The 22,024-nt window shown below is 34.5% G+C and overlaps 2 protein-coding genes across 15 annotated transcripts; one reads left to right on the forward strand and one right to left on the reverse strand.

Moving 5' to 3' along the window:
- The first annotated feature begins 322 nt into the window (after positions 1-322).
- Positions 323-14,546, forward strand: CEBPZOS (CEBPZ opposite strand). 10 transcript variants are annotated; one of them, XM_087936551.1, is made up of 6 exons: positions 323-415; positions 1,805-1,870; positions 2,717-2,855; positions 4,391-4,435; positions 4,637-4,721; positions 4,805-5,075. In XM_087936551.1, the coding sequence occupies exons 3-5, from the start codon at positions 2,750-2,752 to the stop codon at positions 4,717-4,719; spliced, it is 234 nt and encodes a 77-aa protein (XP_087792677.1). In that variant the 5' UTR covers positions 323-415; positions 1,805-1,870; positions 2,717-2,749; the 3' UTR covers positions 4,720-4,721; positions 4,805-5,075. The 10 variants fall into 10 exon arrangements, with proteins under 10 accessions (XP_087792677.1, XP_087792694.1, XP_087792661.1 ...); XM_087936568.1 differs by having other exon boundaries at positions 2,730-2,855; XM_087936535.1 differs by having other exon boundaries at positions 323-391.
- On the reverse strand, positions 4,620-22,018 carry CEBPZ (CCAAT enhancer binding protein zeta). 5 transcript variants are annotated; one of them, XM_026695471.2, is made up of 16 exons: positions 21,882-22,018; positions 19,621-21,161; positions 17,260-17,491; positions 15,621-15,777; positions 14,966-15,054; positions 14,366-14,419; positions 13,644-13,746; positions 13,480-13,548; positions 11,814-11,880; positions 9,957-10,057; positions 9,548-9,605; positions 7,126-7,319; positions 6,781-6,864; positions 6,115-6,173; positions 5,948-6,029; positions 4,620-4,905 (listed from the first exon to the last, which is right to left on the reverse strand). In XM_026695471.2, exons 1-16 carry the CDS (start codon positions 21,999-22,001, stop codon positions 4,769-4,771), a joined length of 3,147 nt encoding a protein of 1,048 aa, XP_026551256.1. In that variant the 5' UTR covers positions 22,002-22,018; the 3' UTR covers positions 4,620-4,768. The 5 variants fall into 5 exon arrangements, with proteins under 5 accessions (XP_026551256.1, XP_087792556.1, XP_087792562.1 ...); XM_087936430.1 differs by lacking the exon at positions 14,366-14,419; XM_087936436.1 differs by lacking the exon at positions 6,781-6,864 and having other exon boundaries at positions 4,768-4,905.
- Between the last annotated feature and the right edge of the window lie 6 nt (positions 22,019-22,024).

A 22,024-nucleotide genomic window follows, 5' to 3' on the forward strand; every position in this document is an offset into this window, starting at 1 on the left:
TTTGCCGTATTATGTTTTACAAGTGCTGCAGCATGCAGAGCTACACCTGCAGCAGGTAGTTTAATTTTTCCTTTGAACTGAACATACTTCTTTGTACTGTACTGCGAGGTGCATTCCGAAACACGCCGACAGAGGGAGTATTCTGCTGGTTTATTGCTTTTTTAAAAAAAGGCGTTATTTGCGGGATTCAAGTAAATTGCGTAACCTCGAAGAGGCCACCTTTGCATAGGCACAAAATGGAAAGTAGCAGCTAACCTCCGCCCAGACGCGGGGAAAAAAAACACAAACCATGTTACGCCTGCGCGCGCAGGCTTAGCTCCTCCCTCGGAAATAAGACGGAAAGAGGTATCTGGAGGCATGATCGGAAGCTTACGTAGAGGACGTTTGGATTGTGAGTGTTTGGGTGCTCTCAGTGGTAATTGCTGCTTGCATGTTTTGTCCCAAGGGAGAAGTAGAGCAATGCCCCCGCAGCATGGTTTTTTTTGGCGCGGAAATTTAGCAGTTCTACATTGACGGTACCCATAAGAAAGTCCGAGTTTGATCTGAAGCTAGGAGTTTATCTGCCTCTGAGTCAGGAGGAAGGGCTGATTTGGGGGGAAGCAAATGGCAATTCCCCGTAACACCAAATGTGTTACGGATGGACTAACCCAGTGTTTTTCAAACTTGGCAGCTTTAAGATGTGTGAATTTCAGATCCCAGAATTCCCCACCCAGCCTACTGATCAATTCAAATACCTGTTACCACAGCAGACATATATGATTTCATCCCACTGTCAGTATAATAAAATGGAAGTAATCATCAGCAAAGGCCTTGGCAACTCTTTTAAAGCAAATTTCGATGAAGAATGTTAGCATTTATATTTGTACTTTTAATGTTTAATAGATTTATATCCTGCCTTGGGTTATAAGTGTGCACTTAGTGCACTCAAATTACATATGAAGATCAGGAAATCCAACAAGATCAGACTGCTCTTCCCCCCTCAAAAAAAATATTTTTGTTTTTTAGTAATCTAGTTCCCCCTTTTAAAGCAGCGAGATACTTTTATCATCATCCCATCATCCCAAAAATCTGAAGGGCATTAACCTTAGTGTGCTGCAATGAAGTTCCCATAGCAGTTTGGAGGGCCGATACAAAAAAATACTATGAGTTGATATTGTGTCCCTGTGGACAAGGGACTATTGAAACTACAGCTCATGTCCTATATTGTGCACCTCACATAATAAAATATCGGCAAATACTGGTCTCTTTTATGTACAACTCCTGTTCAGGTCAGCATGAAGCAGTTTCTCTGAATATGGCCATATATTGTTATACCATATGCAAAATTAGACAGACTTATTAACTGATAATTCATCACTAATCATAATATATTGTCTTTTATGTTTTAATTATTGTTGCTTTTAATGCTTTTGTTTGTGATATTGGTCTATATGGCCATAATAAAAATTGATTATCCTGCTGTTTCTTCAGAATCTGAAGATAGGACACAAGCACTTCCTCATCTCATTTTTGTCCACAACAGCATGAAAAAGTCATGCCTAAGTCAGTCATTATATGTGACTGAGCATTGACAAGAATGTGATCTCCCCAATGGTATTAATTCTACATTGCACTACTCTTAGGATTCAAGTCAGTTCAGATTCATTTCAAAATTTTACCCCAACAGTATATTTTGCAGACTGAAGGCTATTTTAAAACCACAGAATTAATTCAGCTGACACTTGTCCTCTTAATGATTTCACCGCTCACTTGAAAATCTTTGCATACATTGATTCTTATATTGCATTTTGTCTTTTAAACCCAGAGTCCCCAATCCCCGGGCTGTGGCCCAGTACCCAACCACGGCCTATTCGGAACCAGGCCACACAAGGCAAGCCAGCATGCATGCACATGTATAGTTTCAACTCATGCATGCAGTGGGCTGGCATGCATGCGAATGCAGCTTCCCTTGAGTTGAGCTGTATGTATGCATGCTGGCTTACCACTGACAAGTTGAGCTGCACACACATGTGCGCACCAGCCCGATGCTCACATGACCTGCTTCCCTTTCCTCCCCCTCCTTGTGGGCCACTAAGCTGCAACATGGTGGGGACTGCTGCTTTAAACTATTCACCATTCTCTTAGGAACTCACTTCCATGCATCCAGTTTTGTTATTTTCTTAGCCCATTTGCTTATCCTTTATACATATTTTGTGATTTTATCAGTCAAATGGATGTATTTAATGTATTACAAATAAATGTATTACTATTGCGTTTATCACTCATTTTAATATTCACCTTTTCATCATCCATTGCCTTTTATTGCCCCTAATTACCCATTTCCACTGCATCCAACTCTCATTTCCATTCAGATCCTCAGCTTCAATACTCACATCCATGAAAACTATGAATACATTCACATCTTGAACCTTTCTTAGATGTTTACACATAATGTATTAACAAAGACATATCACACGTTCTTAAGTGAATGTTGTGCATGTTGAGTGAATGTTGGATGTAAACTATATTTGATTCAAAATGAAAATCATTGGAATATCCAGTACTTCAGCAGTGATTTAACAAACTGAGATCAGTTAACAAACTCTGAGAAACTCTGAGAAATGTATCTGAAAAAGCATATATCTTTAGTTCTGTCCCTTTCAGCTTCGTGTAGTTTTGTTTCTTCTTCTTTAAATTTAAAGTCACTACTAAAATGTCATCGCTGACTTTTATTCATTTCTATTCACTAGGATTTGGGATTGGCTGAACAATGAATCCCCAATCTTCTGTCAGGTTCTTCAAAAGAATTCTAATTTTGGAAATTATTGGAGTTCTGGGCGCATATACTTTGTATTACAAAATGAATTCAAGTGAAGGTAAGAATCCGATACAACTTTTATGTCAAGTAACTTCATTGATGTGGGCAATCATATGAAATGAGAAAAGTATTTTGGATGTAGTGTGGGTACACCTACTGTCACACCATAAGGAAGCCATGTAGTGTTTTTTTTTCCGAGTTTCCCTGGTGTTATTCAGCAAAACCAGGAAAAGGTGTGGCTTCTTGAAGGTTATGGCAATCAATACAGCAAGTGTATTCGTGCTAGATCCACAATAGGAAAATATCTTTTCTACACATCCTTACTTATTAAATAATTTGACTAGTTCATAAGAATCCTAATCCTTATAGAACAGAAACTGGTCCACATTTTCTGCACCTTCAGAAATCATTACATTTGCTTATGTGCAGTCAAGGCATTTTCAATTCCTACTGTATAGATATGCTCTCTGAAGATTTTATAACCTTTTCTTTCACATCTCTGAATGGCACTCGTTGCTACTGTAACTTGAGTCTGCTAGTTATCCTCTTCTTCTCTTTTCTTCCACCTTTCCCAGCATATTATTATCTTTGAAGTGTGCTGACCAGAGCTATACTCACATTTCAGATATTATCAAAATACAGATTTGTATTAAGAGATTGCTTATTTTTATGTTACGTTTCCTCTGTTCCTTTTTCTTTTATTCATAAGGAGATGCTTTTGTCAAACTATCAATTGCTATTTCTAAAATCCTCTAAAGCAGAATTCCCTATCCATTCCAGCTTTGCAAACCAGCCCGAGGGGTGAGGGAGAGGGGATGGTTCTGTGAGAGTGGCTGGCAAATGCACCCATCTCTCATGCAAATGAAGCAGACGCAATCGCTTGCTGCTTGCGCAAGTGGGGATCTGTGCATGCACTTGCCCTCTTCCATGGCCCGGCTCCAAATAGCTCACAGCTCAGTAGTGGGCCACAACCCAGGGATGGGAGACCCTTGCTCTAAAGGATAGTCCGCATCAGTTTAGGTCTTTCTAGAATATTTGTGATTTTTTTTTCTAAATGTCTATAACTCTACACTTGCTTAGACTACATTAACTGTATTTTAATGCTCATTGTTCCAGGAGATTTTAAATGTCTTAATTATCCCGTTTTGTTTTAATCAGATGAATTGTGTCAACAAACTTATTCATTGCTAGTCTTTACACTCCTTTATGAATGCATTAAATATTGCTAATCCTAGTGCAGATCTTTGAGAATCTCACTGTATCAGGCCTTTATTCTTACTCTTTCCATTTTATTAAATTAATGAAATATGATTTTTTTGTCTTTTTTCACAATAGCTGAGTTTCCCAAGAATTCTTTGGATATTAACTTCCTTAAAAGTTTTTTAAAATATAAAGAGACATTTTGCTGTTTCTTTTACAAACTACCATTTCATATTTAGTGAAATATTTCTTTTACAAATTACCATTTCATATTTAGTGAAATATTTCTTTTAGTGAAAGATTAGGATAATATAAAAAAAGTATATGCTGTGCAACTGCTGCATTAAAGTGTGCTTTGTACTTTGTAACTAATAGAAATTCCTTTTGCCCCAGATTTCAGACATAAAATGAAGCGAAGGTTTCCATCTGTTCTGGAAGGTATGTTTGGTTAAAAATTATCAAGTTTAATTCTTTCTGTCCATGAAACAAGCCAAACAATTTTTTAAATATAGCTATTTGGTACAGATGACATTCTGCAGGACTTCCCTCTGACTATTAAAATTAAAATATACTCAAAATCATATCTTCAAAATTCCCTCTTAATTCAACCAAGTTTAAGGCATTTTCTTATTTTCACAGTTTATTACAAGAGTAATGAGTGGGCTGGTATTTATGGACTCAAAGAGATGGATGAAGAGAAATGGCTTACAAAAAAACCCTAAAAGTAAGTAGAAGCAATTTGGTAGTATTTAATATCAAAAGAATGTACATTTATTTTTTTCGCTTGAATTTTTGTTTGTTTTTCAGTGGTTTCTGCCTGAACTTCTTTTTCTGCCTGATGATACTTTTCACGTCTCTATTGTGAATCCACTTGTCGCGTTCTGCCTCCCACTTGAGCTGTTTGAGATCTAATAGGGGAAAATAGTGTATAAATTAGATAAATCAATGATATAAATACACTCTTTAAACTTGAAAGCAGTTTTCTATTTGGATGCAAAGTATTTATAAGGCAAGACATTCAAAAGATCAAGCCACAAATACTCTTGTTGCATTTTTTTCAATAAAAAAGTATGTAAAAGGTATATTAAAAGATTCCGTTTTTTGCTTTGTTTTTCAGCAGGCTCTTCAATCTTATTATTGCACATTTCTACATATTTTGTGTATTTTCATAATATATCTAAAATAAACAGCTCAGTATATTTAAAAAACAGAATAGAGGTCTCACTAGTTATGCTTTGGGGCAACTGCTTTTTCATGTGTGAATAATTTTATGAAGTAAAGTTTTTACATTCTATATAGAAATACTACAGAATGAATATAGGTTTGACCTTATTTTGGAAGCTAAAGAAATATAGCCAAGGCTCCCAGTAGAATAAAGAGCAGGATACCAATCGTTATATATTTCTATGTATGTTTCATCTAACCAGCACTTCTAAAGAAGTATTTTACATGCTAATTAAAAGATTAAGCATAATAATCAGGCATAAAAGGATTGGCAGTAGCAGGTTCATTAAAATTCCATTTAACATGGTAAATGGAAGCCTCTCAACGGCAGAATGCTTAAAAGCCTTTTCACAAAAGTTACCTGTTTATTTATTTAGAAAATTTATATGGCTGCCCACTCACTTTCAATGACTCTAGGTAGCTTACAAAAATATATATAAAGAATAAAAATAAACTCCCACCTTTCCCCCTCCCCCCCGCGACAAGCAATGAAATAAAAAGAATATAAATGACAAGAGACACTACCAAGCAGTTAACAACTACATTAAGTACTTCCATCCACTTTCCTTAGTCCTAATAAACACTATAGGGATTAGTCCTAGCAGTTGTCAGGAGTCAACAATAATATCAACCCAACCCAAAAATAATGGTTCTGATCAGTAAGAATATTTACAATAGGTACACCCTGTTGAGGTGGGATAAGATCTTCATATACAAGTTACTTACTTGCATTATCTTTGTTGGCCATTGCATTCATTCCAATATTGTCAAACTTGGACCCAATATTTTCATCCAGCAAGTGACCAAACTTTAAAAGAAATGCAACACAATTAGATATCCGAATGCCTTCAAATCAAACACCATTTAACAGATGCTAAAATTAATACACCTACTTCTTCTGCAGCAGCAGCAACACCAGTATCTTTGAGTTTTCTTTTTCTGTTCTTTGACCCTTAAAGAAAAAGAGCATTCAGCAACTGCTTCTTCACAGTTTTACATAAAGCAAGCATTCATTGTTGTAAGTATAACAAAGTAGTGGCCAAAGAATCAATTGTGGCTGGAGAGAACTAGGAAAATCCACAGACCTGAATTGGATAGAAATATTGTACAATGAACAGTTCCAGTCTCTGAACTCAACAACATTCTCATTTACAGAACCTACCACTTTCCACTGGTTTGGAAGGAATAAATTTAACAATATACTATGAATTTCCATGTTCCACCCTCACTGAAATTCTTACTTTTTAGAAAGTTGATGTTACATTAGCCACTCCTCTGATATAAAAACTGGATTGATTGATAAACTGTTTTATAATGGAATCAGAAACAAAATTCATTTTTGACAAAAATGAATGTGGAATTCAATGAAATTATCCCTTATTACCTTCCAAATGTCACCAATATAAATCCCTCATGCACTTTAAACTGCTTGTGATTGTGCACTGGAAAGAAAATAATTCTGGTAACTTGTGCTAATCCCTTGGTATTTTGACAGAAACATGAATTTCTCATGCTTCTTATTTGTCAAGTCTTAAAAGTATTACATTTATTTATATTACCTTTAAATGATCCAGCAAAATCTATTTCTTTTTTTCTTTTGCCATTCTTACTGCCAGGTGTGACTGCAGTGTCATCATTTTCATCTGTTAACAAAAAGAACTAGTAAAACCTGTTATATAATAAAATTGAAAATTATAGCATGAAATTTTGATGTCCTTCACTTGGAAACACTTGCATATTACAAATATTGGAACAACTCAAGATTGCATAGATCCCCTCAAGGAAAAGAAAAATCCTCAAGGATTTTTACAACATAACTTTTAAAATTGGAACAATTTATCTGTATGGTTTAACTGTTTTAGCAAGAATAAAAAAGTTTTAGGACTATGGGAACCTCTGTTTACCTGGAGTGTTATCATCGTCTGAAACATCCATGAAAGTCCCTCCCTCTTCATCAATATCTTCCCCAAAGTCTTCATCCATACTACTCAGTGAGACTTCCTCATCATCAAGGTCCTCAAAATTGTCTTCCTCGGAGTCTTCTGATTCTGTTTCATCATTTGAATTTCTCTTCTTTTTATTTTTGACTTTTATATTACTAAAAATGATGGAAATAAACTTTAAATACACATCTTTCTATATACTTTTTCTCACAGTTCTTATCTTCCTTTTTAAACAGGCCTTGGTGGATTAGATACTTGGAGAAAGAGTGTATCTTATTTATGACTGTAGTGCTTTATTTTGAGGTAGCCCAGATTATGTTCTCTGTATATCTCCCAGTGTTTTGATTAGAACAGTATATAATTGTTGTTACACGTATTTTAACTTTATGAAAGCTAATTAAATTATAATTTATCACCTGCACTTAAGCTGATGACTCAAGGAATTTACTGATAATGCTTCCTTACACTGTAAGAAATTCTGAAGAACCACAACCATCAATGCTACATTACTTTAAATTGGATAAATTACCCAACCTTTATGCAAAAGGAAAAAGGGATAAAAATCTGCATCTCAAATAGCAATATCTAAAACCAAGAGTGATATCTCAATATCCCATAATTATTTATTTATAGCCTGCCTTTACTGTTTTCTTAAATAGCTCAAGGCAGTGAATATACCTAATTCTTCCTCCTCCTATTTTCCCCACAACACCCCTGTGAGGTGAGTTGAGTTGAGAGAATGACTGGCCCAAAGCCACCCAGCTAGTTGCTAGAACTCTGATCCAAAGCTGGAGTACTTGATAAAAGGAATTTTTCACTGGGAACTAGCTATAAATGTACACAAATTTAGACATATAAGATGTATCATAAATGTGGATTGATGCTTTCACAAAATTACATAACAGTTAAATCTGATCTTCTAAATCTTTATATAATCCAAGAATGCTGATCAGCTTCCCATCTCAAATCCCTGTTCTCCTGTAACACTAACATTTCATAGCATATGAAACTTGAACCAATGGGAACAAAAACACACACTGAAGCATCAATGGCTCTCCCAGTTTCTGTCTTCTTGGCCAATAAGAAAAAAGAAGTGCTCCGAACTATTCAGTAAATGAAGCACTAAACTCCAAATATGTTGGAAGGGGAAGGGAGAGAATACAAATAAAAATGATCCATTGCTTATTCTACTAGGTTTCTATTTGATTATTTTCAATTAATAGGGCTTGAAATAGAAAGCATATACAAAAAACAGTTGACACCGAGTTTTACTTTGTAATGAATGCCAATGAATGCTCCTTATTTCAAGCCCAAGCACTTTATCACTCTCAGTATTTCTAGATGAAAAAAGAATTCTGATCTACATCAAATTATGGGGGAAAGTACTCAAAAAAGGATTAGTTTATTTCCATACTCACATTATCAAAATTATTTTCATACATGGAACAGAAATACATTTTAAAATGTAGATCTGAGAGATTTACACTGAGGCTTTCTCTTCAACTACAAGGACAAGCTGACTTCAGAAGTCAGATATTAGTTTAAAAACATTTTATCCTTTCTAAACAAAACAATTCAAACACTGCAAAAGGTTAAAAAAAGTTTTTGATATTATATCAGGTATATCACTTGGGTATGTTCAGATCTTTCTAAAATAAAAATAATTTTCAGAGATTTTGCTCTGATAATTCTCATTTTTGCTCAAACCAAAACCCCAGAAACTAACTAAAAAATAAAAAGTGTGCTCTAGGATTATGTTTTGCATAAAATTATATTAATTTCACAGTAATTTGGATGATTGGTAATAATATTTCAAATATTAAGAGCTATTCTAAATCCCATTCAGTTACATACTATTAAGGGGTCTTTTTCCAGAAAAGTCCTGAGCCATCAATGCACTATATACTGTATAATCAGTTCTTCATGCTAGTTTAAACCAGTTACTGTTATCTAGAATCTTTAGAATTGATATACAGGTGTGATACGGGATTTGTTTTATCAATGGTTGGATAAAAAGACATGGTAAGGTAACAGAATAGATAATTTTGTTATAGAAGTTTAATAGACTGATACAAAATATAATGTAGTCATATATAACCATTGGATGACAGCATAATATAATATTGATGGAATAAATAGTAGGATAATTAATAATTGATAAATAGATAAGCATATGTTTGTTTGACAATATGAGATTGATATAAATTATAAATGATTATGAAAGGATCACACAAAAGATTCTAAACCAACTGACACACTGTATGTACAAAATGGAAGATGGTTTTATGTTTTTTTTTATGTATTGTCTGTGTATGTTTGTCTTAAAATAAAAAAAAATTATATATAAAAAAAGAATTGATATACAGAATTTTAAAAATCTTACCCAGCAAAATTAAGATCACTCTCAATATTCCCAAAATAACTGTCTTGTTCAAATGAATCTGAAAGAAAGAAATTAGGTCTACAATATTGTAATGTCTACAATATTGAAATGTCAAAGTTAAAATATTCAAACTTTTAAAGTTTGGTTTACTATAAATTATTGTGGAGAATCACAGAAGGAAAATAGCACCTAGCAAAACATGAATTAAACCCCCAAAGGAAAGGGTTAGAAAGTAACTTAAAGTGACTAAATTATTTTTAGTATAGGAGGGAAGGAAATAAAAGCATTTTCAGGATTTCAAGACTGGTGTCAAATAGTAACTGCCACATTCAAAGGAAATCAAACGTTCTGTATATCATTTATCATTGTTTATCTAAGAAGAGGAACAAAATAGTGTACATAGCCTTACCTAATGCTTTTTCAAATTCTTCATCATCCACATCTTCTATACTTTCATCATCTCCCACAGGCTTTCTTTTTTCTTTGTCCAAGTCTAACTTTTTATAAAACCTGAGAAGCAAACAAATATTGTACATGTACACATAAAACTAGTTTATTGAGATATGTCTAATCTATTCAAGTAATACAAACACAGTTCAGGGTTTTACTTCTGTAAATACTATATCATTTTAAAGTCATTACAGGTAGTCTTTGGGTTACAATGGCAACGGGAATCAGGATTGCCATTACTAAGTGATGCAATCATAATGCCAATACATGCAGACCATTATGCAAGAAGAGACAACTTACCACCTTCCCTGCTAGCTTCCCTTTTGAGAAGGCAGCAGGAAAGGTTGCAAATAGTGTTCACATGACTGTGGCACAACTGTCAGGTCAGCAGTCTTTCCCATGATTGTGATTTCTACTGAACCAGACTGAGAGACCATTTAAAGGCTCAGGAACCCTTTGCAGGTGTTATGGCTTAATTAGCTGATTAGAGTGGGACACTTTGAGCTTAAGAGAATTGAACCATTTCACAATATTCTAATTTTCTGAGATTGTGGATTTGGGGTTTTCATGAGCTGTAAGCCATAATCATCTCAATTATGACACATCTTGCTTTACATGTAATGAATCTATCTCATATATTAGGTTCACCTTTTAAGTTGCATTACTGAAATAAATGAACTTTTGCACGATATTCTAATTTTTCGAGTTTCACCTGTACTGCTTTGAGATAAAAATAGAACCCTTTCAACATTCCCCAGTAATATAGCATGACAAACATGTAAAATTATTTTGACCTACTACTGTTTTATTATGAATTGAGTATTACATGCCATCAAATCAGTGTCAACTGTTAGTTTCCACATGGATAAATTTTCTCCATGACAATATGTCCCTAACCTGATCCATCAGGTCTTCCAACAATGCACCCATTGCCACCGTGAATAAGTCCATCCACCTTGCTGCATTCTCTTTTCTTCCACCATTTCCAGCAAGAAAGCTTTCTCCAGAAAACTACATGTTCACATATTGTGTTCCAAGTAAGATCATTTAAGCCTGGTCATTTCTGCTTCAAGTGAAAAGTCTGGATTGATTTGTTCACTGATCTATTACAATTTCCAGCCAGTCGTTTTTTATTTATTTGCTGTTGTTTACCTTTCCTACTCTCTTGTGTACTGTTAGTTCCTTAATATTGATTTTGATTGACATAAGTGATTCAACAGGCTTCATTTTGTTACAGATCTTTCTGGGAGTCCATTGACACAGATGCAAATAGCTAGAGATAGTCTTTGAAGGAGCCATGAAAGTTTTCCAAACATAGCTGATTTACTGCTTCAAGAAGGATGCTAGTTTGGTGCTAGCACTCTTGTTGAAGTGACTCTTCTGAATACATTGCAAAATACTATGTCCTCAGATGCTACCAAGAGAGAGGGTTTTTTTTGTGAGAATAACTCTCTACTAGAAAAATATCAGGTCTGAAAAATCAATAGCAAGAATTCCCAAAACAGCTACTGAAGCTGATGTTGATCAAATAGAGACAATCTAAGCCAAGATGGCATCACTGAGTTTGTTCATACAATTGCATTTTATTATCTTTTTCCTTTAGTTTTTAAAAGCCCTTAACATTACTTAATTTTCCCCTCCTGACAATCCCCCCCATTCTATATAACTGTATTATGAGATTTGCACAAGCACTGTTATAATAAAAATTGTAATGATAATATACACTTTTAAGAAAAAAAAACCCTCCCCACATCCAGTTAAGAATAAAAGGATAATTGGTATACCAAAGTATAATTTTTAAAAAATATGTAATTACCTGTGGAAAAATACTTCATCTACGGGTATTTTGCTTTCATCTTGTGAAAGGAATTCTTTACTATTCACTACAAATAGAAATATTAAATATGTCAAATGTCATATATAGATTACTCTTACACTGATTAATGCTGCTAGCTCTCTATAAAAATATTTATATGAATAATAGAACCTAGGAACACATTAAATTCTTAATAATATAAGGCCGACAAGAAGCACCAACTTGGGACATTTAAGCCCAGTGCTTAAATATCCTCTCTGCATAGGTTTCCTATTTCCTATTCTAAATTTATTGAATAAGAGATGTGAACACAATGATTTCTTTCCATTTGGATCCCAAAACAACACAATTTGAAATTGCCAATATAATTTCAATATATTTTAAATAAATTAATTTGATTCAAAAGATTAACAAAAAGAAGTGTTATAATATGGAGAATTCAATTAATGAGGCTCATTGGGGGTTGCATTCATCTAGTGTCCCTCTGCTGCTGGAGGGATTAATTGATAAAGTATAGGCATCCCAGTAGAATTAAAGAAAGTGATAATTTAGATGATTTACTACAATTTATTTACTCTCTTACAATCCTCCAAACTTTTTAGATCTTTTTCTCTTTAAAAAGCATTCATTGTCACAATGCTACTGAAAATGCCCTATTTATAAAATTCCAAGGCAAGTAAAAAAACTTCTGAACTAAAATTATATAGGTATGCCTGGTGTGTATATTGTACTCAAGTTCTTAGGGGAAAGGTAGAGAGACAAATCTTCCCTATGTCCCCTCTTGTATTCAGTTCTAATCGCTACTCTAAATTCATGAGAATGAAGCTAGACAAAAAGTTCTTGGAATCAGAAAGATATATAATACTTCAACAATTCTTCTAACTCAGACTAGCTGCCAGTTTGAAATTTTATCCAAAGCAAGCACCAATACATAGTATCAGAATACATTCATTATATAATGTATTTAAGAAAGTTTAAATTACTTTCCTTGTTTAAACCATTTAGTCATAAAAATGTAATTATGTGGTACCTTAGGACAGGGGTCCTCAACTCCTGGTCTGTGGACCAGCACCAGTCTGCAGCATGCCACAAACTGAGCCACACAAAGCCCCATTTGCAGGGTGAAGGCTGCCCACAAAAGCACACTCCCTCCAGCCCGCAGAAAAACCTCTCTCTACAGAACCAGTCCCTGGTGCCCCAAAGGTTGGGGACCTCCTCTGCCTTAGGAGAAATGCCAAAAAAATCACTATTTTTAATTATATCAGAAAATGGAGCATCTCCTAGTCTAGTACTACATTTTCATTCATGAAAATCTCTTTGATCCAATGGAAGCCTGTCGGAATGGAAGATCGCTAATGTGATCCCTAATTACCTCCTTTATGCCTAAGACCCTTGAATTCTCCCCAGTCCAGATATGCTCTAGAGGTTTGAGGAAAACTCCAGAAAAATGTAGTTAGTATTTTGGGAGCTGCAGGAGAAATGGCAGAAAACTTCTCTTGCATAATAGGCATTTCTGTTCATAGGACTCTCTGATTCAAAAGATTGCAGTGAATTATATTCAATGGACATTTTATGGCTTCTATTGAAACCAGTGGATATTACAACAGTGTTATAATAATGACAGGAAACTACTAGTGATCATCTTAAGAATTGCAAGGTATTTTACCTGCCAGGTTTCGCACATCATTCATGGACTGTTTCTTCTTTGGCTGCATTACCACACTACTAGTATTCTCTGCAAAAAAATAAGTTAAGAAATCAAGCAACCTTAGAATAGTTGCTCATGTTAACTTTAACCTTTATTGCTTTACTAAACTAAAGGCTTCATACCTTTGCCTTTGTGAGCTTTGGGATTCCTATAAACAAAACGATCCAAAAACCTCATTAATGTGAAATCCTGTAGTGGATCACCTGAATATTCAATGTAATTACCCTGCATCAGAGAGAGAAAAGCACATTTACAGTTAGCATTAAGAAATATGCCAGTGGAAAATTTAATTTTAATACTATTGCTTATATTTTATATAATGATTGTTTTATATATGTTCTATTTTTTATTATACCATGCCCAATCACTTCCTGTGACATAGGCAGCCGTATAAATTTGATTAACAACTAAAGAAGTCTTATCTACTTAAAGTTAACTATTAGCAGGAAGAATTGCCAAGATATGACACTGATTTGGGAAAATTGTAATTCTGTATAATCTGGATTAAAACAGTACTTCCAGTCTCTTAAAGAATAAACAAGATAGTAATAACTCTTCCTAATCTACTCAAGTAGACTTGTAAATACCAAACAAATAGAATCAATCCATTTATTTATTAATATTGTTGAAATGAAAATCAAATATCTGCATGTTAAAATATGTTGACAGTCTATGTCTAAACTATGTCTATGTTTAATATAGTCAACTGGCAAGATGACTACCTTAAACTAGACTGGTAGGCAAATTACATCCCCATTTGTTTTTTGCTTCCTTTCTGTGTTTTAGGATGGGAGAGCCTTTCTCTACAATTCAAGGACAAAATAAAATAAGAAGCTCAACTAACCTCTAGAATTCTTTGTGCAAAAAGAGCCACAGATGGATGGAAGTGCTCTGAAAGCTAGAAAGTCCAAAGTTATATGTTCACTATTTTAAGATGTTTAAATCTCTAATACTGTCAAAACTGCAAAGAGTTATTTAAGTCAAGAAAGAAAAATTATTGTACAGTAAAACATTCATTACCACAATTTCTTTAATTCATTTTTAATACTGAAAGTCTACAAATACTCAAACCTGCATATCTAAAACTGAATCAAATACAGGAAAGAGAAAAATTAGAGCAAAATACAAAATCAAAAGTTTCAGTTCCTTCTAATACCACACCTGAGTGACTATTCATCTTATTCCCCATAAGGAAGGATCTGAATCTGTGTACTCTGTAACTAACACTATGAAGACTGTGACCATTTTTGGCTCAAACACTCACTTATTTTGTGCTTTGCCTGAGAAAGCAGCATGAGGTATGGTTAATGGTATCATCAGGAGGAGGAATAGAATGAGTATCAAATGATTGAAGCAACATAAATTAATTCATAATATATATAACTACAATATTATGACATTAGGCAGATTTCTCCTCCAATTTTTCGTACTTGAAAATTTGTACCTTCTTCAGTTCCCAAAAGCTTGTTCTATCAGCTTCACAGTATGAAGGGTTCCGGGATAATGGGTCATAGCTACCTGTGCCTTTGCCACCTGTTAAAGAAGAGATTTTTTATTACTTTCCAAAGTAAATTAACAGAAATGCCTAGTTAACAGAACAAAGCAAGAAATAGACCTTTTTGCAATAAACAACCTCCCCAACACCTTAGCTATTTGTATTTTACATCCTGGACCCGAAATCCATGCAGTTTAGATGGAAAAAGACAGTGAAGAGCAGCATGGTAAGCCAATGCTCATACTACTCCAAGTACAGCTTTTAATGATATGAAAGAGAATAAGATATCTTTGATAAAACAGGAGCCTAAGTGATCAAGGAAATAAGAATTCTTCTTGGAAGAATTTGACTCATGGCTCAACAAAACTCCTATTACTTCAATTCCCATTCTATAGTCTTATTTTTTTCAAATTCTTGAGAAAATTAATGCTTTATGACCTATCCACTTTAGTATTCAGATCCTTCTGCTGACTTTTTAACTCTTTCATTTAACAAAACAAACTCGTTCCGCAAATTAAAATCTGCAAATTTTAAAACAATCTGCTAAAATTTCAAACCCTATTATAATGATTGTTGAACAGACAGATTTTCAAAACATTCTTACCTGTTAGATTCTGGTGATGTATCCATGATGCCTCTGAAGCCTGGTTATGAGGTTTTGTAGACTGTCCTATATCTTCATTATTTATCTGTCTGTCCGCATCTACAAGGTTTTCTTCTTGTTCTTCAAGATCATGAAAATGTTCCTCATCATCTGATTCCTACAGAAAGAATCAGTTTTAAGCAAGAACGGTCAATATCGAAAAAAAGACAGCTCTTAGAACAGGGGTCCCCAATCCCTAGTCCATGGACTGGTACTACAAACCAAGCCACGCAAGCAGCAGGCAAGCACAACAAAGCCCCTTTTGCACAAGCAGCAAGTGTGCACACAAAACCATCCCCTCCCCTTTCCACGGCTGGTCCATGGATCCAGAAAGGTTGGGAACAACTGTTTTAAAAGATAAGCAAGCAGATACAGTTTGATATTAACTTCCAAATCACTTAAATAGTTTGAAGATAATTCCTAAAAGTAGATAGAAAGCTGCTTCAAAACAGCAAAAAACAGTTTGAAGGATAAACTGTGAAAGCAAAAGCAAATGTCAGAAGGCTACACGAGGCACACCAATGAACAGAATTTATATTTCATTACATTTTTATAGTCTTATCTCCAAACTTAAACACAGTAGTCTTTACTGTTAAAGATTACAGTAAATATTACATGAGTAAGATTACAGAGTTAAAGAGCTACATCTTCAGAGTTATAGCCTTAACTTTGAAAATCCCAGAATTATTTTTGTTGAGATATGTATTAAACTAGTGGTCCATAAAATTACATTTAGGGTTTTAAAAACAATGTAACAGCACATTATTACCTAATAAAACATAATGGAAACCCACAGATCAATGAGGATGAAACTACTTTTTTCCTAGAATGTAATTATATCTGCTAATTGAATGTAAAGATTCAATTTTTGAGACAAATTAATTGGACCTAACACAATTACACATTTTATCTAACATATCATTTCTTTCATAAAACAACCTTTAAGTCATAACCTTTATTTCAATGGGATATTTTTGGAAAAATTCAAGTTAACCTTGACTCCTATGGCAAGTCCATGCAGTTTTCTACAGAGCATTTTGGAAGTGATTTGCTCTGTTTTATTCCTTGGACTGAGAAAAAGTGACTGGCCGAAGATTATCCAACTGACTTTCATGCCTAAGGTAGATATTGTGGCCCATCTCCAATACCTTTAACCTTTAAAGCAAGCTGACTCTAAAAGACAATTCACAAATGCTTAAAATTATTCTGCAATAATTTCATTTATAATTTCATTTCAGTACTGCAGGCTACTTCTGCTGACTGCCAGCTGACTGCAATTTGGCAGTTCAATTCTCACAGGCTCAAGGTTGACCCAGATTGTTGGGGGCAATATACTGATTTTGAAAACCTCTTAGAGAAGGCTGTAAAGTATAGTGAATCTAAGTGCTATTGCTATTTTTCAACTATTACAATTCAGTGGGAAAATTTTATTCCTCAAACCCATCTGGCTCCAATTATACACATTACACCCCTAATAGTTGATCCTCTCGATTAAAGGATCATTGGTAAAACAGCATCTTAAATAGTCTCAGCATTTTAAAAAATGAAGTCGGTAGATAAGATAGGCGAAGAAAAAACATGCAACCGGAACATATCATACCACATGATCCTGCAGCTGTACCCATAAGCCTGGTTTTATTTTCAGAAGTTCCGACACGAGATACAGGGCCCCACAGGCAAATGGTGGCATTTGTCCACAGGTGACTTGAAGTAATCGTTTCACAAAAGCTTTAACTCGTCGTAATACTGTGTCAGCCTTCAAAGATTTGTAGACAAGGTTGAGAAACATGGATGGTTTGGCACATAATGCTACTCCAGGATCTAACAACTTCCTGCAAAAAATATTCACATTAGATCACTGCATATATTTTCTTATGTATCTCCACTTTCTCTCCTTGCTTAATGAGACAACCTAAAGAGAGTTTTACAGAATCTAAGCATACTATGGTACTCCTCAACTTATAACCATTCTTATAACTTAGTCACCATTCAAAGTTACAAAACCCAACACAAAACTGGACAATATTTTATTTTATGTGCATCCCTGCTGGACATAAGGGGACAGGACAACAAAAAGGAAGACACATCCTTTTGCTGGATGTCTGGTTATGATTATTTGCAATCAATTAAATTTAAGGATAAATGTGGTACAGTTAAAAGCATGCTCCATTAAATGTGTTTACAAATTAAAAAATGAACAAACCTAATACTTACTACAACTTGTTTATACAATGATTTTTAAAAATCAATAAGCCTCAATGAAGAATTCCATATTCATTGCAACTTCAGGCTTACATTATCTTTAAACTGTGAATTTTAAATAGCAGAAGAAATTCTGGTTACAATAAGAGTTCTTGTTTCAACCACCAGGAGGATTTCAGAAGGAAGATGAAAATATTTATTAAAAGCATTCAGAAATGGGAACCTCCAGGGGAAATGACTAAAAGCAGAGCCAGCAAACATGGTAGAATGAAGAACCAGAATAAAGCAGTTCATCGGAATTCCTCTCTGGACAAGAGAACTTGAGATTGCTCACCATACAGTTGCTCCTCACGAAGAGACTGCAAGACAGCAGTCTCCAGTGAATTAGAACTCTGAGACAGCAACATCTCCACCTTCAGTGCCTTTATAGATTCACCGCAGGTTCACATACAATCTTTACTAATCACTTTCAAACATGGCTTGTTAAATACTTTTTAGGTATTAGGAACTTTTGGATTGACATATTTTATAGCACCAGATTTTTCAATTCTTTGCAAAAGGGGTTTTAAATACAAGTTTAAAAACTTAAAATATTTTAGAACAAAGAACAAAAGGGTGAATACAATATAATTTTGGAATGAAGTAAGAGTACAGGTGGCTTTGAAATAAGATTTTGAAATTAACTCAAAGACTCCTTCCCAAGGGAAAATGTTTTTGTTTTGTTTTGTTTTGTTTTTAAAAATGATGAGACTCTGAAGGTTGGAGGAAACTAAAGATTATAATTAATGGAGAAAAATATTTCAATTTGGCTTACTAATATAAAATGAAGCTAAATATTTTAACACTGGACATTTTTAAAGAACATTTTTGAACAATAGACACAGAAGTTAATTTTAAGAGTATCTGCCTCTACAGATGGACTGGATTTTAAATATGTTAAAAGGAACTAATTTTACCTGCAAAATTGAGATTGATTTGAAAGTGAATTTTAAAAACAACAGACTACGAGAATATGGAAAGACACTATGCTGGACATACAAAACAGACCACTGATGACAATAATTAAAAATGATACAAAAATAACAAACCAAGAGAATGACCCAGATAATTTTCTTATATTGGTTTTACAAAAGAGGCTTATTAAAATTTCAATGAATTCTATGAGCAGGAATAAAAAAATGGAATCAAGTTCTAGGATATTATTTGTTAAAAATAAAAGGAAGGAATATAAAGTTTATCAAGGTTAAAATAGATATGTTATCTCTTGATAACCTTTAATGCTTTTCATAATTAGAACTGAAATGTGGCTTTAAGGATTTGTTTATAAATAAGAGATGGAATATGGGAATATGGAATATGTTGTATTTTAAGAGATGGTGATAAATTACTAAAATAATTCTTGTGATGAAATGGGAAGTCATTTCTTTACATATTTCTTTTTTTACTATACTTGTATTTTTCTTTTCTGCATTTTCTATTCTTTTTTATTCTTTTTTTAGCTTGTATTTTTATCTTTGTAATTGTAATTTTTAATCAAAGTATTATTTAAAAACCATTAAAAAACCCAAATAGTTTACACCTGCATGAACTCTCCAAAGACAGGTTACTTATCCATTTTTATTAGTAGATATGAGCAATTAGTTGGTATAGAGAGGTGACTGAAGTGCAATGTGTATAAGATCCCAATTTAAAGATATATTTAAAATATGAAATAATTATTTGAGAAAACAATGTCTGACAAAGCATGCATGGCACTTACTTATATAAGGCTATGTAATATCGATCAGAGATAGTCTGATTAGAATCCATCACTTGAAACAGCAACATCAAGGCCTGTATGCTAGTATTGAAGTTCACAATGTGTAAAACTTTAAACAAGGTATCCATTTGGTCTTTTATTTTTTCACTGCTAGTCTGAGCATAAGGATATGCTCGATTCACTCCAGTCAGTAGAGCACTAAGCATTTTAGACCCAACATCCTTCTTCTTGATGCAAGATTGGAAAAAACAAAAGTAGAGTGTTGTGAGTTTATTAGCCAGCTCACTTTCTTCATGGCTAAGAACTATCTGGTTCAAAAAGCAAACTGCATAGTATTGTGCTTTGGGGCTAATGTTTGATCTGTAGAGAAGCCTCTCCACTTCATTACACACTACTCCTTTCATATTGGGATGTTTATGAAGCAATGTCTCAAGAAGATAAGATGCTTTAGTAGCTACTTTGTTCTGAGGATCTCCCAGTTTATTGACCAACTGAACAAGGAAAGCCTTTTCTTGTTCTACTTTATTACAGAGCAATTCATGGGCTGTGGATAGTGCGCGACCCTTTGTTGCTATCAAGGGATCGTGAGTCAGTGATTCCAACACTTGCACGAACTCAGCTACCCAGTGCTTCAGGTGATGCTCAAAATACCACAATATTAGGCGCCTGTCTCTTGAATCCCTGTTGCCACTTGAAAGCTTCTCCAGATTGTCAAAAGGATGTTGAGAGAAAGCATGCAATTTTCGGTTATCTGGCAAGAGATGAGACATGAGAAGTTCTTTGAAAGTATCCAGGGCCATTAAGCTCTGCCTTCTGCTGCCTTTCTTTTTGATCATATTAACCAGAATCTCTATAAATTGAAGTGAGTGAACAGGAGCATCTTGGATAAGAAGAGTCATGGCTGCCATTCTATCAGCAAGTGTTCCTGATGATACCACTGTCTTCATCCACGCAGATGATGATCCTTTCCGCAAATTTGTGTTGTTTTTGTAGAGGTTTATTTCCTGTTCATAAAGTTTTTCAGCCAAGGCTTTGTATCTGGATACAAGAAATTGATTCTGAGTTTCAGCAGAAAATTCATTAGTATACTCCAAGTCATACCATTTTCCCCCTGGTTTTATCAGCAATACCTGTCGCACATGAAACTGAAAAGTTTCTTCTTCCTTTGCTTTCTTTGTTCCCATCAACGATGCACTGTTTTCATTGCTAATGGGAATTGGCTTTTTCACTTTATCTTTACCAGTTTTCAACTGAGTGCTTACTTTGTTTACTTTTTTTTCCTTTTCCTTTTTTCCTTCCGTAGTCACATTTATTCTTTTTTGATTGGCATTTTCACTTGGGGGAGATTTTTTCTCTGGTTCTATTGCTGCTTCCTTCTCTTTCTCTTCTTCTTCAAGGAACTTTTTTGAATATTCGCTCACATGTAGTGAATTTATAAACGCCTCTAATTCACCTTGATTTAAATCGTCAATTGTTCCTTTTTTGCCCCCATCTACAAGCTCTTCTGATTCATTCAAAGCAGCAAGCATGATATAATCTTGCTGTATAAAATAAAATCAAGAAGCGATATTAGTGTCTTTAATTCACAACTGAATCATGAGATTAGCAGTTAAATCAAACAAGGAAATTACAAGATACATTGCAAGTAATCCAAAACAAAGAAACCAAGTAAATTTGTTGAAGTCAGAACAGCAGAATATATCTAATTTATAAGACTGTCAAGAAAGACAATATTTTGCTTTTGTGTTAAGATTTTAATAAACAGTCACAAAAGTATGCTAAGAGAAAAGTTATACTTCGCATGGGGGGGGGGGACGACCCAACATTAACACAGCTCAACCAAGTGTCCTAAGCCTTCTGCCACCCCCAGAAAAAACATAGGTAATCCGTTCCCAAATTGTTCAATCCAAAATCACTGTAACTAAAGTTTATCATTTAAATGCACTTCGGTACCAGAGATACTGGCTGTATTTGGCAAAATCCTGTTTGCTATCTAGTTTCACAATGCATTCTTAGTGGCCAGCCAGATGCTGATCAAAAATGCCACAATTTTGGCATTTGGAGGCCAGCAATCTGGAAAATGACCGGGCACTTTATCTTGATCAGACATATCAAAGGGGTAAAAATACAGCACTCAACCAACTCTTAGAATAAAAAACATCGATATTAATTAAATGCTCTCCCAAGGATTTCAGCGTCGCCCTTAAACACGTGCTTTCACAATACTCCGGTCTCTTATTGCCTCAGTGACTATCTCTTACTTTAGTCCCGCCGAGGCGCAACACCTCCTCCAGCGTAAATTCACTTTCATCGTCGGCCATACCGTCGCTATCCATCTCCTCACACTCCGGCGGCGCCATTTTTCCGGGCAGACCGTGCATACATAGCGATTCCCCTCATTTCC

Source organism: Pseudonaja textilis, chromosome 1 (assembly GCF_049901715.1).
Source record: "Pseudonaja textilis isolate UNSWEBS1 chromosome 1, rPseTex1.2, whole genome shotgun sequence".
Classification (NCBI taxonomy): domain Eukaryota; kingdom Metazoa; phylum Chordata; class Lepidosauria; order Squamata; family Elapidae; genus Pseudonaja; species Pseudonaja textilis.